Raw genomic sequence first — 13055 nt, forward strand, 5'->3', positions numbered from 1 at the left:
TTTGCAGCAGCTTTTTAATTTAATAAAATAAAAAGAGACCAAGTTGCATTTTAAAAGTACCCAAACCATTCCCCTAGCAGATGGGGGCCCGGTCTGTTTAGAGACAAAACAGTTACTGCGTCAAACCCGGGTTCCCGAGGTGTAGCCAGGGCAAGTGGCTCCCTGCACCCAGGATTGAGAGCAGCCCCGTGCAGGGAAAAGGAACCTGGCTGGGCTTTGTCCTGTCTCTGGGACTGCTGCATATCATATAGCCCTCGCCAGGCTGCTGAGTGGGCTGGTGCTGGCACCTCCTGCTTGCAGGAAAAGGAGAAACAAGGAGGGATATTTCAGGACGGGGATCTTTGTGCTTTTCTAAACGGTAGGAGCCAATTCCAAATTCTCAAAGCCAGAGAGCAGAAAGCGCCCTCAAGGGATCCTGGGCGTTCTAGTTCAAACTCATGACAAGAGTAAACGTAAACGAGAAAGGAAAAGCAGCACAAAATGCAAACAGAATGGAGCCTGCGTGCATCACAGCGTAAAGGCCGGGCCAGGAGACAGAAATGGAGAAGGCTCCCAGCAGGAACAGCGTAGTGCACTGACCTGCCACAAATCCAGACTGTTATACAGCAGCTCTTTTACCAGCCCTGGAATGGGATGTGGCTAGGGAGGCCCCACGCTCCTGCCCCATTCCCTACAGCGCCTCCTGTTGGAAAGGCTGGGACTGACGTAGCTGGGAGCTCCCCCCGCATCCAGCCAGCACTCCTGCCTCACTCCCTACACCACCTGCTGCTGGGGCAGGCTGAGACTGGAGCTTCCCTCCCAATCATACATATTTGTAAAGAAAAATGATAGTGTTTTCTTGCCGTTCCCTGGTATCGGCTCCGTAGTGAGGAAAGAAATGGGGAGCGAAGCTGGAGACAAGAAAGTGCCAGGGAATAAAGCTCCCTTGTTCATAAATAATCTTAAAGAGAAGCCCCAAGTACCAGATGGAGCTAGGGCAGGAGTTAACCCCCCTGCACTCCTGGGAACTAGACCTGCCCCCTGCTCCCTTCCTGGGGCCATCTCAGGGAATTGAAATACTCAGACCTATTAAGGCAACAGGAGAAAGGTGCGCTGGAGGCCCGGAAAGCACCTCGCTTCCTCCAAGCCCACTCCAGCTCCTTGTCCAGGAAAAGCAGTTTGCAAAGGGAGTCATTGTTTCTCCCCCACTCCTCAGTAGGTTCATGAAGAGAAGAGAAATAAAGCAAGTGCCCTGCAGTGGGAGAGGAGAGGAGGGCAGTCTGTGCCATGGCCCCTAAACCTTCTGCACTGGGACCTCGCTGGCGGGCAGCTTCTTGCTACGCTTCTTCATGCGGCTGCGGGCATAGACACGCAGGAAGAGAGCCATAAAGACCACAGCCACACCCAGCCCACCCACCACGGTGATGGCGTGCCCGTAGATGAGGCAGGAGAGCAGAATGGCAAAAGCTTGGCGCAGCGTCATGATGATGGTGAAGACGGCCGCCCCGAACTGATTGATGGTGTAGAAGATGAAGAGCTGGCCAAAGGCGGAGCAGATGGACAGCAGCACGGCGTGGACCGCGAACTCGGAGTGGCGGGCCATGAAGCGGGCTGATTCCAGCAGGGCGCCCTGCTCCAGCAGCGAGCCCATCGTGAAGAGGCAGGAGAAGACATTCACCCCAAACATCATCTGCACCGGGGACATCTTGTAGGTGAAGAGGGCGTCCTGCCAGTTGGAGGTGAAGCTGTCGAAGACTATGTAGCCAGCCAGGAGGACCACGCCTGAGAAGGTGGTGACGGTGGAGAGGTGCTTGTCGGGGGCGCTGGAGAGCAGGAACATGCTGACCCCCACCGAGATAAGCACCGCCGTTAGGTACTCCCAGTACTCGTAGCTCTTGCGTGACACCAGCTTGCCCATCAGCATGACTGGGATCACCTTGGAGGCCTTGGCCAGCACCTGGGTAGGGAAGCTGATGTACTTGAGTGCCTCGTATTGGCACCAGCTGCTGAGGATATTGGAGAGTGAGGCAAAAGAATACTTGTACATGGGGGCGCCGTGGCGCGGCTGCTTGGTCAGGGCACAATACAGGCCTGCTACGGTGAAGGCCAGGATCCGGTTCATGAAGACCAGGAACTGGGAGTCTTTGAACTTCTCGCCAGGATTGGTCTCAGTGGCCCCATACGTCCGGGTCATGACACGCTCCTGGAGGACACCCCACGTCAGGTAGGAAGCCTGCAAGGCACAAAGAGCAGAGGGTGAGTGAGGAGTAGGGATGGCAGCCTGCAGCCACCACATGCAGGGAGGAACAGGCCTGTCTGAGCATCTCTCCATTTGCAGCCAGCAGGGACCAGGCCCCCCCACTGCATACCCAATGCACCCAGCAAGGAGATGGTGCCTGCCGCCACCATCACGTCAGCAGTGAACCAGCCTGCCCGGCTACTTCATCCTCACTCCCACTGCCCCCACCAGAGAGCCAGGGGAGAAGTCAGCCTGGCTCCTGCCCAGCTGTGTGCAGAGGGATCAATGGGCAGCATTTCATTACGCACAGATCTGGAGAGCGCTCTCCACCCAAGGGCAGCTCCCCCTACAGTTAAGGCTATAAATACCCAATGAAAAACCTGTTCTGGCTCTGGAGTGCACAGCCACAAACTCAAACAACCCAGGAAGTGACAAAGCAAGCATCCCAGCTGTCGCATTAACTCTGCCCTTGTACACTTTATGGGATACACTTCACAAGATAAACAGTTCTGTATGAAGCTGCCCGTTTAACCAGAAAAACAGGAATAGACAACACGGCCAAGACGTGCCCAAGATCCTGATCCTTCACGCTGCAGTTCCTGCTCTTTAACTCTGCAGCCTCGGTGGTGTATTAACACAGGTTTTTGCATTTACCTTCCTAGGTCATTTCTTAAATAAAAACCAATTCTAACTGCAAGCCCAGCAGAGGAAACTGCCCTCCATGACGGCTATCATCTGTCCATCGATGTACTTACATGGCCCTGCTGCCACGGTATCGGAGCTCCTCACAGACATAATGGAGTTATTCTCCTACCTCCCACTGTACCGCTAGGAAACTGACATACAGAGAGAGAAAGTGACTTGCCCTGAATCACACAGCGAGTCTGTGACAGAACCAGGAACTGAACATTGATCTCCTGAGTCCCCATCCAGTGCCTTCACCACAAGGCAGTTCCTCCTCTCATTGTTCAGGTGGCATTTCGGGCATTTTTCCCATAGCTGTGACTCAAAGAAGCAGGATCACAGTTTCCTATTCACCTCAGCTGAACTCAAACACCAGATTTTTTTCAGTTTCCTAATAAAATCTACCTGTGGGCAGAACCTGAGCTTAGGACATTCCAGCCCCAGAGGTGAGAACACGGGTTAAACTGTGTAGTGCTCTGATGCATGAAGCACAGTGCGGGGGGCCAAACAGCATTCAAAAACCACTTCTAAATGGCAGCAGCTCACCCATCCAGGTATGCGGAGAGCAGATAGACAATAACTTCCAACCCACCCGACACTGGCTGAATGGTTCTCCAAGACACCCAAAGGGCCACACTGGCAACCAGGCTGGAGCACACAAAAAAGGAGTGCCCCACAGAGACTCCGTGTCCCAGCATGCAATGCTGCCACGCAAAACTCCATGAGAACACTGGATGCTGGGACTCAGTCTCTTGAGGCCACCAACTGGCAACCTGTGCCAGGTCATAGCTCCATCTCCGCCCCACGGCAGGATGGCCATGAACACGTTGGGGCTCTACCTGGAGGCCAGCAGCACAGAAGAGCAGCTTGAGGACCTGCTGGGCCGTTGAGGACTCCATGGTATCATTCCGGGCTGCCAGGGAGACATCATCTGGGTGTGTGGACTTGGCCTCGCTGCCAAAGACGCATGACTTGATGATGGGGAAGCAAATGCCACGGCCTGGAAGGTTGAGAGAACCAGGGAGGTCACGTTAACTCAGGAGGAAGGCTTTCTTCCCTCCCACCCCCCTCTGCCAGTGCTAACCCACCCACCAACCTGTCTGGGCTGTGGCAAGGTAGAGCCTGGGGCCTTCTGTGGGCTGCATCTATAAAGCATCTTCAATTGGCTTGCTCACACACTCCCAATCCTCCTTTGCCAACAGGGCCCTTCCCAGCTGAGAACAGACAGTAGGCAGGTGCCCAGAGCCGAGAGCTCACCCATTTGCAGATCTGAGGGGCTCTGCATATTACCCACAGTGCTCTATGTTGGTTGCCGCTAACAGATTCCAGAATATCTAACAGGAAACAGCCACAGTTGAGATAAAACCATGCAGATGAGCTAGATGAGTTTAGCCATCTCCGGGTAGCCCCTAGCTGGCACTGAAGCAGCGAGAGAGCTCTGCAGGGGGCTCAGGGCTGGAACAACAGAGAGGTAGAGGAGCTGGGGTTTGGAACTGAGGTGCACTGGCGGAGGTCTGAAGCGAGCCCAGGGGGACAGAGGTTGGAATTGAGGTGCATTGGCCGCCTCTTACCTGTCTCCAGGTAATTCTTTCTCTTGAAGTACTGGATGAGCAGAAACCCCGGTACCATGATGCTCGCATAGCCCGCAGCATTGAGGAAGAAACGGAAGAGCCAGAAGTCCCCCCACGAGTCCTGTAGGGCGGCTGGTACGACGTCACTGGCAGCCATGGTGGGGACAGCAGTCAGCACGACAGCCAGGCACAATCTGCCAAGAGATGGCAATCTGGGCGGGGAGCTGCAGGGGGGGCCACTGGCCCAGCCAAAAACACCAGGGATGTGCCACAGCACATGCGGCCTGTGGCAGATTTCCCCACCCCCCACAGCTCAGGAGCCATTCAGCACACCAACGAACACAGAGATCAGCACTTTCCTATGGCTTTGCGAGGATTCCTACCACCTTCCAAGTCACCACGTCAGCAGCAAGCTGGGAGTGTAAGATCCCCTTCCCCTGCTTTGGGAGTTACCCAGGTGCACCTTCAACACGGGACACTGTGATCAAAGTTCACCCCAAATGGAACATTGGTGTAAGTCACCAGGGAACACAGGAAACTTCTCAGTTTAAATGTGTCCTGGCTAAATTCCATTCAGCCCCCCCAGTTTCAGCTGGGCACAAGAGTCTTCCTCCCGTCTCATCCGGTGTTGCTGTGAGACTGCCAAACAGTTGTTGCGTCCACCACCAGGGCGACGTTTTGGGGCGGGTGAAGCAATTCCAGTGTGCAGGGCGCTTGGAGGTCAAGGGCACAAGAGAAAGGAATGTTGTTTGCTCAGGTTTTAGGAGCCAGGGTGTTTGCACCTCTGAACATTCAGGCTCTCGGAGTATCTGGGATGGTGCTAGTGACATGGCTTTAGACACACACTAGCTCCAAATACTTTTCCTCTTTGGGGCTCTCACTGGCAGGTGTTTCATCTTCAGCCAATCTTTTATTGGGGGGGAGAGGGGGAAGCCAGGAAATGGAAGCAGCAGCTCCTGTTTCAGCACCTTCCTGTAAAGCAAACAACAGCTGTGGCTCAGGGGAGGGCCCAGCTTGGAGTTCCCCCTCACACATCCTGCTGCAGCAGGTGGAGGTGGGACTGGGAGGGGGAGGAACTTCTGGGGCTCTCAGGGGAAAAGGGGAGAGTGGTGACCGGACACACACAGCTTAGAACGTGCAAGGCCATTCCCTAGAGCTGAAATCACCAAGGCTCATCCTCAACGCCAGAAAGAGCGTCTGGGCATCTGAGCTCAGGAACTTTCCCATAGGCATCTGGGGTGGAGATTTTAACACCACCCTCCTTGGGAGTATCCAGCATTCACACAACACTGGCTTAGCCACTAATCTGCCACCATTAACACAGTAGGGGTCCACAGGAACCAACTGGGGTTCTCCCCCCAACAGGATAGGCCCAGTATTGCCCTCACCTCTAACTAATATCCTGGGACAGCGTCACATTACAAGAACAGGAACGAGGCCTGCATGGAAGGTGGGGATCTGGGTCAGCGGATGCTGGGGTCGCTGCATCCCCAAAACGATGACTTTATATATACACATCTGCCCACGGCAATTAGACTGGGTCAGAGCCGCCTACTAAGTGAGATCAGGGCACTGGAGGGTCAGGACTCCTGGGTTCTATTCCTGGCAATTGCTGACTCAATCTATGGCCTTGGGCAAGTCCCTGCCCTGGCTCACGCCTCAGTTTCCCTGGTTGTAAAACAGGGATGATGATACTCTCTTCCCTCAGGGGCTGAAAGCCTGAATTAATGTCTCAACTGCTGCAAGGTCCTCTCATGGAAGGGGCCAGAGAAGGGTAAAGTGTTCATTATAACAGAAGTGCATTGACGGGTTCCCTAGGGAGCCTCCTTAGAGGACACTGCAGTATCAGGGCTATGGGGATCATGGATATAAATTTAACCCTTAGCAGCCTAGAGGAAAGACAGGAAAGAAAGTTGCCTTTGACATCCCACCACCTACAACCCCTCCCTTCCCTCTAGGGGAAAGACCTGTGTGGCATTTCCCTTCCCCAAACAGCCTTGGGAAAAACAATGAGGAGTCCTTGTGGCACCTTAGAGACTTAACAAATTTATTTGGGCTAGAACCCACTTCCCAAACTCTAAGGACCTTGTCAAGATAGACACCACAATTTGCACAGAAAATTCCCTTCCTCATGTGACTAACAACACAGAAACTCTCAACCCAGAGAGAAGTTCAAACCACTGCTCCTCTCTGGGGCTGCCTGGTTCACATGCATTAGCACAAGCTGCAACAGTTGGGTGCTGACAGCAGGGGGACAGTTTGATAACCCTGGTTTCCCTAAGGAAGAGGGCCCTGAGAACATTTCTGTGCAGGCTGGGTTCTCGCTAGTGACATTGAGGGCATCACTGACTTAGCACCATCCCACAGAAATCCCACCTCTGCTCCCCTCATTAGCATCTCCTGCAGCAAGGGACACACACACACGGGGTTCTTGTAATTTAACCCCTGGGCCCAACCGTAGACATGGGGTGAAAGTACATACACACACCCACCTGATTTGTCTGAATTGTCCTCATTCAAAATTAAATCCTCATTGATCACAGTGGCCCTGGTACCGTGGGCACTGGAGCGGGGCCAACAGGAGAAGTGCCCCCTGCTTCATTGAGGTCAGATTAAAACTAGATTGAACTGCGGGATTGGGGTCAGGGCTAGCAGACATGGTGTGCCCCTCCCACCTGATACTTGGACCAGCAGCTGTGCTGAGGACAGCAGGAGGGGTCAGCTGGGGCGAGAGCTAAGGTCAGCCTTCACCACTGGTAATCCCTAGGACTGGGGAGATTTCAGAGAGGGCGAGTGATAAATGGTTTGGTTGTTGGGTGGTGTCTGCTGATGCCTTCCTGGCCCATCCAGGCCCCCGTGGGAGGAGTAACAGCTCTGGTATCCCAGGCCCACAGCCAAGGGGAGGGTGCAGCCGGACAATGGCTCGCTCTATCCCTGCAGCTAGCAGGCCCCACCAGACAATTCCACACACCAGGTCCCTCCCCTCTCCAACAGGGTGGCTAGTGTTACAGGTAGCACCACACAGCCGCAGCTCCGCAGCACTCACCAGGCATGAAAGGAGCTTTCATAGGCTCAGGCCCACAGAGCAGCCAGGAAATTGGGCGGACAAACTCAGCTACTGTTCCCCTTCGCAGAGACGGGGCAGCTTTCTGACGCACAATCCCAGAGCCAGGGCGGGACAGAGCCCCTGACCCTCCCCTCCCGATGGAGTTTCTAACTTAGCCTTTCAGGCACCTCAGTACTTGGGCCCTGGACTAGGAGTAAAACCCACCTAACCTAGCTCAGCTCTAAGACCACAGGGAAGGGGAGAGAGGAACCCTTAGAACATCACAAATCCCCTTGCCCCATAGGCTCCTCACACAGGTCTGCTGCTCCTTAGTCACAACCTGCAGCCCCCACCCTGCTGTTCCAGCCCCGGGGTTCCCCCCACCCCCAGCTCAGCCAATGCCCCATAATCCTGACCCACAGTCTCCTACTATCCCCATGCTGGGCTCCTCACATGCAGCTCCACCCATGCTCCTCACTCCTGACCACCCCATGCCTGACACAGCTGCTGGTGCCTATTTAGAGAGGCCAAACCAGATGTGAGTGCCATTTGCAGTGACTTTTCTTCAATTCCTTGTGGAGTGGGAGATCACATGACCGGTTACGTTCATCCGCCCAGTGGGACCCAGTGGGAGTTCCCATCCCACCCAACGGACGAGCCATAGCCCTGGATTCCTACAGCTGACTGGCCTTGGCAGTGCCTGATCTGCCAGCAGCATGGAGCCTGGAGTGAGGGGGCGCATGGGCTGCAACAAGTCTCTCCCTCAGCAGCCTTCAGGGCCATGGTGAGCTTGGCAGACCTTATCTAGCTCCCTGTGCAGAGTATTACCAGCAGGACACTCTTGTGGTGGTGGAACAGAGGGTGTCAACATCACTCAGTCAACAAGGGAAGGGCCTGGCTCCAGGAGACCTTGGGCTTCTCTGGCCTGTGAGGGGGCACTCTGATCTGGGGGGACCATTTCTTGCTTCAAAGGTTTTAAGGGGGTTTTAGGCTTCCCCCCCAGAACTAACAAGTGGTGCCAAGTTACCAGCATTCTGCCTTTTTTGACTTGTCTAGTAGGGCCAGATTTTCCAAGAGAGCTCAGTGCTCTATAGAAAATCAGGCCATGAGCATCACAGTGGGAACGGAGTGCTACGGAAAATATGCTCCTGACTCTGGTGCCTCAGTGGGAACTGAGCACTTGACAATCTGGCCCCGAATGAGCATGCTGAGCTCTTTTGAAAAGAGCTGCCCCTCTGCAGTGATCAGGCCTGGGACAGTCCTAGCCAGGCCATGGGGACTCTGGGGAACACCTTAGGAGAAGGGAAAAGCTTGGAAACTAAGGACTGTGACCGGCGGCTGAGCCCAGGGAAATCTAGTTCCAGCCAGTCCTGATCTAGGTGTCACATACCACCAGGGGAGCCCTTCTCAGGGGGATCCCCTGAATTACTCCTTCCTCCAGCAGAGGGGTTCTCAACCTTTTCCTTTCTGAGGCCCCTCCAACATGCTATACAAACTCCATGTCCCACCTGTGCCACAACAACTGTTTTTCTGCATATAAAAGCCAAGACCAGCATTATGGGGTGGCAAGCAGGGTGACTGCCCAGGGCCCCGTGCCACCGGGGACACTGTGAAGCTAAGCTGCTCAGGCTTTGGCTTTAGCCCCGGGTGGTAGGGCTTGGGGCCCTGGGCTGCAGTCCTGTGCAGCGGGGCTTTGGCTTTCTGTCGTGGGTCCTAGTGAGTCTAAGACCAGCCCTACCTGGCAGACTCCCTGAAACCAGCTGGTGGCCTCCCAAGGGGGCCCAGACCCCTCATTGAGAATCACTGCTCCAGCATACTGGAGACATTGGTCAATTTGCCCAGTGAGACCCAGACCCCGCAGACACCGAGCACCCCTAGAAAGCATGGAACCTACCCCCCACACACACACACAGGCAACTTCCAGTGAAAAACCTCTTCACTGGCTCAATCCCACCAGCCTCTGGGGGCTCTACCCCAAAGCCAGAGTCCTCCTTAGGGACTGCTGCTAATAAAGGCCTCATCCTGGACACACATGGCCACAAGGACCCTGCAGGCCAGAGGCAGATGCCCTGTGCTGTTCCCACCACGCCACAAAGGGAGATGTCACCACAAGCAAGGCATGGCTGCCCACTTCCCCAATTCAGGCTTGGGCCAAGACGTGGCTCAGGGAAAGGGCCCGCAGGGGCTAATCTAGTCGCCGGTTACTCTAGGCAAGTGCCAGCCCTGCCTCGGGCAGCTGCCCAACCACCCACCTGTGGCCGGGGCGCGAAGCAGCGCTCGGGGCCCGCTCCCGCCCCAGGGGCTGCTGCACGGGGACACGCTGGGAGGGTGACAGCCAGGCGGAGCGCCCCGCTCCAGCACGGACTCGGGTCTGCCCAGCCCCCTGGAGCCGCCCAGCCCTGCAGCAGGGGCCAGCCCGGGCCCGGATCGGGACCTCACCGGGGGGCCTGCCCCCGACCCCGGGCTGAGCCCCGCTGCAGGAAGCGGCTGCCCCACAGCCCTCCCCAAACCGGCTCCGCTCCGTGGCCAGCGGGGCTCCAGCCGGGGCCGGCCGCTCCCCACACAGGGGCCCCCAGAGCCGCTGCCCCCCGCCCCGGCGGGGCCCGGGCGCGGAGCCGGCGCTGCGGCCGGCGGGATCCAAGCTCCCCCCGGAGCCCCCGCCCCCACCTGCGGCCCAGGCTGCCGGCCGGGCCGGTGCGCGCGGCTCCGCGGCCGCCCCGCGCGCCCATGAGCTCCCCGCGGCGGCTGCGTCCAGTCCGGCGTGCGGCGGCGGCGGCGGCAGAGACAGGGACCGCGCCGCTCGGCCCAGAGCGCAGCCGCGCCGCTCCCCACAGCGCCGCCCGGCGGCCGGGAGGGGCCCCGAGGGCAGGAGCCTGGGGGGAGTGACCCAGCCCGTGCCTCGGCCAGCGAAGGGGAAACGGCTCGGGGGGCAGAGCAGGGCAGCAGGGGGCTGTGGGTGAGGGTCGAGGGGCAGAGTGGGGGCAGCAGGGGGCTGTGGGTGGGGGTCGAGGGGCAGAGTGGGGGCAGCAGGGGGCTGTGGGTGGGGGTCGAGGGGCATCAGCGGGGGGGGCAGCAGGGGGCTGTGGGTGAGGGTTGAGGGGCAGAGTGGGGGCAGCAGGGGGCTGTGGGTGGGGGTCGAGGGGCATCAGCGGGGGGGGGCAGTGAGGGCCAGCAGGGAGCTGTGGGTGAGGGTTGAGGGGCAGAGTGGGGCAGCAGGGGGCTATGGGTGGGGGTCAAGGGGCATCAGTGGGGGGGCAGAGTGGGGTAGCAGGTAGGGATCGGGGGGAGGGAAGAGTGGGGCAGCAGGGGGCTGTGGGAGGGGGGTTCAAGGGCCTGATCAGTGCTGGGGGGGGACAAAGTGAGGTAGCAGGGTACTGAGTAGAAGCAGGTTTAATTTTATTGGGGCCCAGGACACAGAACATTTGGGTCCCCCATATCCAGGGCCCCCAGGCACAGACCACGTGGGCCCCTGTGTTAATCCATCACTGCATAACTGCAACTCGCACAGCTGCTGGTGTCTCCCTCTGGGTGCAGGCTTCAGGAGCAGGAACAGCCTCCTGCTGCCTCCCAGCACCGGGAGCGGCTCCTTCACGCCACTAGCACAAGCTGCTTGGGGCTTGGCAGCGCCGACAAGCTCATGAATCAGAAGCAGCTGCAGTCAGGCCAGAAGATTGCCAGTCACCCCCATTCACTAGCTTTAGTGGCCTTGCAGCCAGAGCGAGCCCCTCAGGGGCAGAGACTGCCTCCAGCCCCCCCGGGCCCTCGAGGCAGCACTGAGGCATGCAGGGAACATGGAGATAAAGTTCAGTCCAGCGCCTCCTGCACCAGCCCTGCACTGGGATTCAAGCTCCAGTGCTCACCATGTCTCGAGGAGGCGGCAAGCCTGGGGTCTCTTACAGTGGGGGCTCATGCCTGGGGCAGGGAGCGGCTTTCAGTTCAGTCACACACCTTTCACCAGAGAGCTGGGCTGCAGGCAATGGCTGCCCCAGAAGGCACATGGAACCCCGCCCTGGGAACAGCATAGCCTGCGCCCAACCTTGGCCCAGCATCCTGGGGCAGCGGCCCAGGGCCAACAGAGCTCAACTGGGGTAAGGTCACACGCTGAAGTGGATTTGCCTTAGAGGCACTCGGATCCCTCCCCCCATGTGCCTGTGGCTCCCTCCACAGCCCCTGGGGCTGCTCCCTGAAGGACAGTCCCAGTCTGTTAAGCAACAAAGCAGGGCTTCCAGGAGGTTGTAACCGATCACTTGCTCCCTCCTCCTCCCGGGACAGAGAGTCCCATCTCCACACATTGCTGTAGCCAGTGCAGCTTGGTATCAGCTACTCAGCAAGCCCTGCCCCATGGGAAAGCGGGGAGATCAATCTCTATGTGCCACTCAGTTCCTGGCCTCACTGCTGACAAACTGGGAGCCAATCAGTGCCCCTGGGGATGGGAACCTCAGGGAATAGGACCCTCCCTGCCCTTCCCAAACAAATTTCAATTAGGCCACCAAAGCAGCACCAGATCCCACTCTGGTTTCAAACCCATGGCCTAGAGATGAAATGCTCCACAGAAGAAAAAGCCTTTGCCATTTCCTAGCCCAGTCACAGGATTTCAGGGTGCTTTACCCACTCCACTTCAGGAGGGGGAGGGCGTCAATCGGTCTCCCCATTGTATAGAATAGGATGCTGAGGCACCGAGGAGGAATTTACTCACCTAGGAACATCATAAAGTAGTTGCAGAGATAACTGAGGGATAGAGGCCTGAAGCCCTGGCTGCCAGTCTCCTCCCATAGGCACCAGAATGGGCATTCTGGGTCAGACCAATGGTCCATCTAGCCCAGTATCCTGTCTTCCAGTGGTGGCTGGTGCCAGATGCTTCAAAGGGAAGGAACAGAAGGCAACTATCAAGCGATCCATCCAGTCAACCAGTCCCAGCTTCTGGCAGTCAGAGGCCTGGGGACACCCAGAGCATGGGGTTGTGTCCATGACCACCTTAGCTAACAGCTAGTGATGGACCTAGCCTCCCATGAATTTATCAAATTCTTTTTTAAACCCTGTTACAGTGTTGGCTTTCGCAACATGCCCTCAACAAGTTCCACAGGGTGACTGTGCGTTGTGAGAAGTACGGTCCTTTTGTTTTAAACATGGTGCCTGTTCATTTCATTGGGTAAATAACACTTATTCATTTTCTCCACACCATTCATGATGTTATAGACCTTTATCATAACCCCCTTAGGTGTCTCTTTTCCAAGCTGAAAAGTCCTAGTCTTTTTAATCTCTCCTCCTAGGGAAGCTGTTCCATACCCTTAACTATTTTGTTGCCCTTCTCTGTACCTTTTCCATTTCTAATATATCTTTTTTGAGAGGGGGCAACCAGAACCACACACCGTATTCAAGATGTGGGCATACCATGGAGTTATACAGGCATTGTGGTATTTTCTAATTTATCTATCCCTTTCCTAATGGTTCCTAACATTGTTAACTTTTTTTGATGGCCACTGCACATTGAGCAGATGTTGTCTGACAGCTATCCACAGTGACTCTACCATCTCTT

The 13055-nt window shown here is 56.6% G+C and overlaps 1 protein-coding gene across 6 annotated transcripts; it reads right to left on the reverse strand.

The window, feature by feature from the left end:
• Positions 1-10335, reverse strand: SLC35B2 (solute carrier family 35 member B2). 6 transcript variants are annotated; one of them, XM_037895509.2, is made up of 4 exons: positions 10187-10335; positions 4474-4667; positions 3742-3902; positions 1-2212 (listed from the first exon to the last, which is right to left on the reverse strand). In XM_037895509.2, exons 1-4 carry the CDS (start codon positions 10246-10248, stop codon positions 1274-1276), a joined length of 1356 nt encoding a protein of 451 aa, XP_037751437.1. In that variant the 5' UTR covers positions 10249-10335; the 3' UTR covers positions 1-1273. The 6 variants fall into 6 exon arrangements, with proteins under 6 accessions (XP_037751437.1, XP_037751439.1, XP_043399421.1 ...); XM_037895511.2 differs by having other exon boundaries at positions 4474-5445; positions 10187-10295; XM_043543486.1 differs by lacking the exon at positions 10187-10335 and adding an exon at positions 9772-10085.
• Positions 10336-13055: the final 2720 nt, after the last annotated feature.

The sequence above is a fragment of the Chelonia mydas genome, chromosome 3 (assembly GCF_015237465.2).
Source record: "Chelonia mydas isolate rCheMyd1 chromosome 3, rCheMyd1.pri.v2, whole genome shotgun sequence".
NCBI lineage: Eukaryota > Metazoa > Chordata > Testudines > Cheloniidae > Chelonia > Chelonia mydas.